The following is a 3,206-nucleotide window of genomic DNA, read 5'->3' on the forward strand; positions in this document are numbered from 1 at the left end:
GACGGGCTTCTTTCAGTGACCACACAGCCATTCCTACGCCTATGGTCAAAAAATATTTGATTTGGTTTTTCTCAAACGAGAAAAACTTTGACCAAGATCAAAAAATTAACAGAAGAAATGACAGATGGTTATGTGCAGACCCTTCTGAAGTTCCAAGTGTTATGCATACAAAATTTCCTGAAACTGTCATGGTTTTAGGGGTTCTCAGCAATGAAGGACCTGTGATGCCTCCTTACTTCTTTCCACAAGGCTTTAGAGTTAACTCTGCCGCCCACATTGAGGTCCTGGAAATAATTATTTAGACTGGATATACAGTGTATGCAATGGAAGACCACATGTGTTTCAGTAAGTCTCTGCATATCACACATGGCTCTAGTAACACAGGAATGGATGGCTGAAGATTTTCATGATCATATAACTCTTAACATTTGGCCTCCTAATTCCCCACATCTCAATCCATTGGACTATTACATGTGGAGCGTTGTTGCGAGAGGGAGAGAGAGATAGAGAGAGAGAGAGAGAGAGAGAGAGAGAGAGAGAGAGAGAGAGAGAGAGAGAGAGAGAGAGAGAGAGAGAGAGAGAGAGAGATCAATGAACACGCCTACAATACCAACAATTCTTTGAAAGCCGCCATAGTCAGAGTAATGTCCAAAATGAACCAGGACCACTTGATTCGAGCATATTAGATCTCATATAGAGGCATTTGTTGAAGCTGAAGGTGGCTTTATTGAACAACATTACAGAAAAGGTTTATTTTTATCCACATAGCATTTTTTGATACATAAACTTATTATCTGTTATTATATATCTGTTTTTTTTTTTATATATAAACATAAATCTGTCCGCAAATATCTTACGCACCCTGTATAGGGTCGAAACGTAAAAGACTGTCTCACCTTCCCAAGCGTTAAACTAATACGCCTGTTTGTTGTTAATACACCTGTCTTTGTCTTTTGTTTTTCTACAAATTTCAACTATATATATATATATATATATATATATATATATATATATATATATATATATCTTGAGTATTGAGGTGATGGTACACAAGCACCGGTTACGTTGGACTGGACACATTATTAGAATGATCTATAGCAGGATCCCTTAGCAGATGCTCTATGGAGAACTTATGAATGGAAAGAGACCCCGGTAGAAACCAAGGCTGCGATTTAAGGACTGTCAAGTCTTCATTAAAGGCCTGTGATATGCAGGAGACTGACTGGGAGAACAATGCCTGTCATTGCCGCAGATGGAGGAAGCAGATTAAGGAAGGGGTCGATACTTTAGAGAGAGTATGTATCTAGCATGAAGAATTTAATCGCATGGCTGGTGTAGTGAATGGGGAAAGCTTGGTTTGCAACGCTTGCAGTCGTGTATGCTTGTCAAGAGCAGGGTTCATTAGCCACCAACGGAGCCGCAAATGCAAAATATAAGTTAGTCCTAGAGCGCACAATATTCCTGAAGGTCAGCAATGGTCTTCGTCGGTCACGAGTGGATGGCCATCATATATACATTCATATATATATGCATGCATGTATTATTTTTAATTTCGTTTGGTTAGTTTTCTTAATTCATACCTTTAAAATACAAACTGCGAGATTTCTTAAATATGAAGATTTACAAATGAGCATAACACGTCTCTCTATAATATATTCTTCCTTCCATAGATTTACGGTTTCCATTCGATCAAATGAAGAAAGCAGTATTAGTCTTGCCGTTGTTGTTGTTGTTATTACAGCTGCTTTTGCTGTTGTGGTTGTTGAAGAGTTACTGCTGCTTATAGTGATGGTGATGGTAGGGTTTTCTTTTTCTTTTTTACATTATTTATAGAATTCTGAATCCACGCGCATGCGTGCAACTGGTGCCTTGAAGTACGCTAATTTCCATCAGGCTGGTATTCCATCCTCCACTCACCACGTGAAGGGCCAGCAAGCGAACATAAACACCAGCGTCACTAGCGGTATTTCTGCGAGGTGGATTGACTTAAGTATTGAGGCAATTATCAACGCAATTCCTTATTCATCTTATAATAATTCCAACGAGGAAACTAGCAGGTCTCATGTTCCAATAATTAATAAACTCATTAAAAGAGATTATGGCTCAGTAATAATGGATACTGAAAATTACATGAACGGTCTACTTTGAGAACGTTTTGAATTTCACTTCCAACATTTGTAGCTATGGAGGATCGAACTCCACTGATGATTTAAAAAGGGCGGTGTTGAAGGTTTTCCATGCCTCTTCAATTTCCCTTTTGTCTGCCACCGTGAGCCTAAACCAAGTTTTTAGGTGCCGTCTCCTCTAGCCTATAGAGTGCCATCTCTCTCCTGCACTTTTAAAAACACTTTTCCTTTCCACTTTTCCGCTGCTGCTTGCATCAGCTTCTTCAGTTGATAATTCTGAAAATCATTTCCTAAATTTTGTCTGATTGCTTTGCTAAGAACGGAATACTAGAAGTGACATTTCATATTGTTCTTCATATTTCATGCTTTCTGTTTCTCTATGTTTCTTCTAGGCTCTCACAGGCATACACTTTTCACCTTCCTCATGCAGTTTTTAATTTTCTGGACCAGTGAATTGTAGTTCAAATCAAGCTCTTCAACTTCACTCCAAACTTTCCTCTTGGTAGCATCGTGCAACTGCGTCACATCGAAGGCTTTGACGCGTTGATTCTTCATTAAGATGAGAAAAGCCTTTTCTTCTTTGAGTTCGTTGATCACAATCTTCATCCATAACAAGTGATGATCGCTCCTTGTGTTCAATGGCGCTATCATCGAGACGTCCTGCAATATGTGCCGTGTGTCAACCAGGATGCAATCAATTTCATTTGTGTACTGGGCGTTTGCAACTATCCAGGTCAATCTCATTCCCGATTGCTTCCTGAATTTGCTGTTCTCAATATAAAGTTGACACACCCAAATACTAAATACTAGATTTTGTATCTTTGACCTTTACACAAAAGGTAGATGGTAAGTTTTGGCTGGCCATTTCTATATTGGTTGTTGTTATTTAGGGAATTCCTTGCTTTCATTTGTATGGTAGGGTTATTAGGCAGCTATGTCATGGCTTTGCCAATAAAGAAAATTGTTTCTCTTGTGCTTTGATGTTCACAAAAGTGTTTCTATAAAGGTTGTATATATGTATATATATATGTGTGTGTGTGTGTGTGTGTGTGTGTGTGTGTATATGTATATATATATATA

At 38.5% G+C, this 3,206-nt stretch overlaps 1 protein-coding gene across 1 annotated transcript; it reads right to left on the bottom strand.

Moving 5' to 3' along the window:
- Window positions 1-2,522: 2,522 nt before the first annotated feature.
- LOC128247647 (uncharacterized) lies at window positions 2,523-2,870 on the bottom strand. Its single transcript, XM_052967616.1, has one exon. The coding sequence runs from the start codon at window positions 2,868-2,870 to the stop codon at window positions 2,523-2,525; it is 348 nt and encodes a 115-aa protein (XP_052823576.1).
- Window positions 2,871-3,206: the final 336 nt, after the last annotated feature.

The sequence above is a fragment of the Octopus bimaculoides genome, chromosome 4 (assembly GCF_001194135.2).
Source record: "Octopus bimaculoides isolate UCB-OBI-ISO-001 chromosome 4, ASM119413v2, whole genome shotgun sequence".
In the NCBI taxonomy this organism is placed as follows: Eukaryota; Metazoa; Mollusca; class Cephalopoda; order Octopoda; family Octopodidae; genus Octopus; species Octopus bimaculoides.

Excerpts from the sequence above, each read along its gene's own strand:
- LOC128247647 (XM_052967616.1), bottom strand. The coding sequence starts at position 2,870 with ATGAGATTGACCTGGATAGTTGCAAACGCCCAGTACACAAATGAAATT.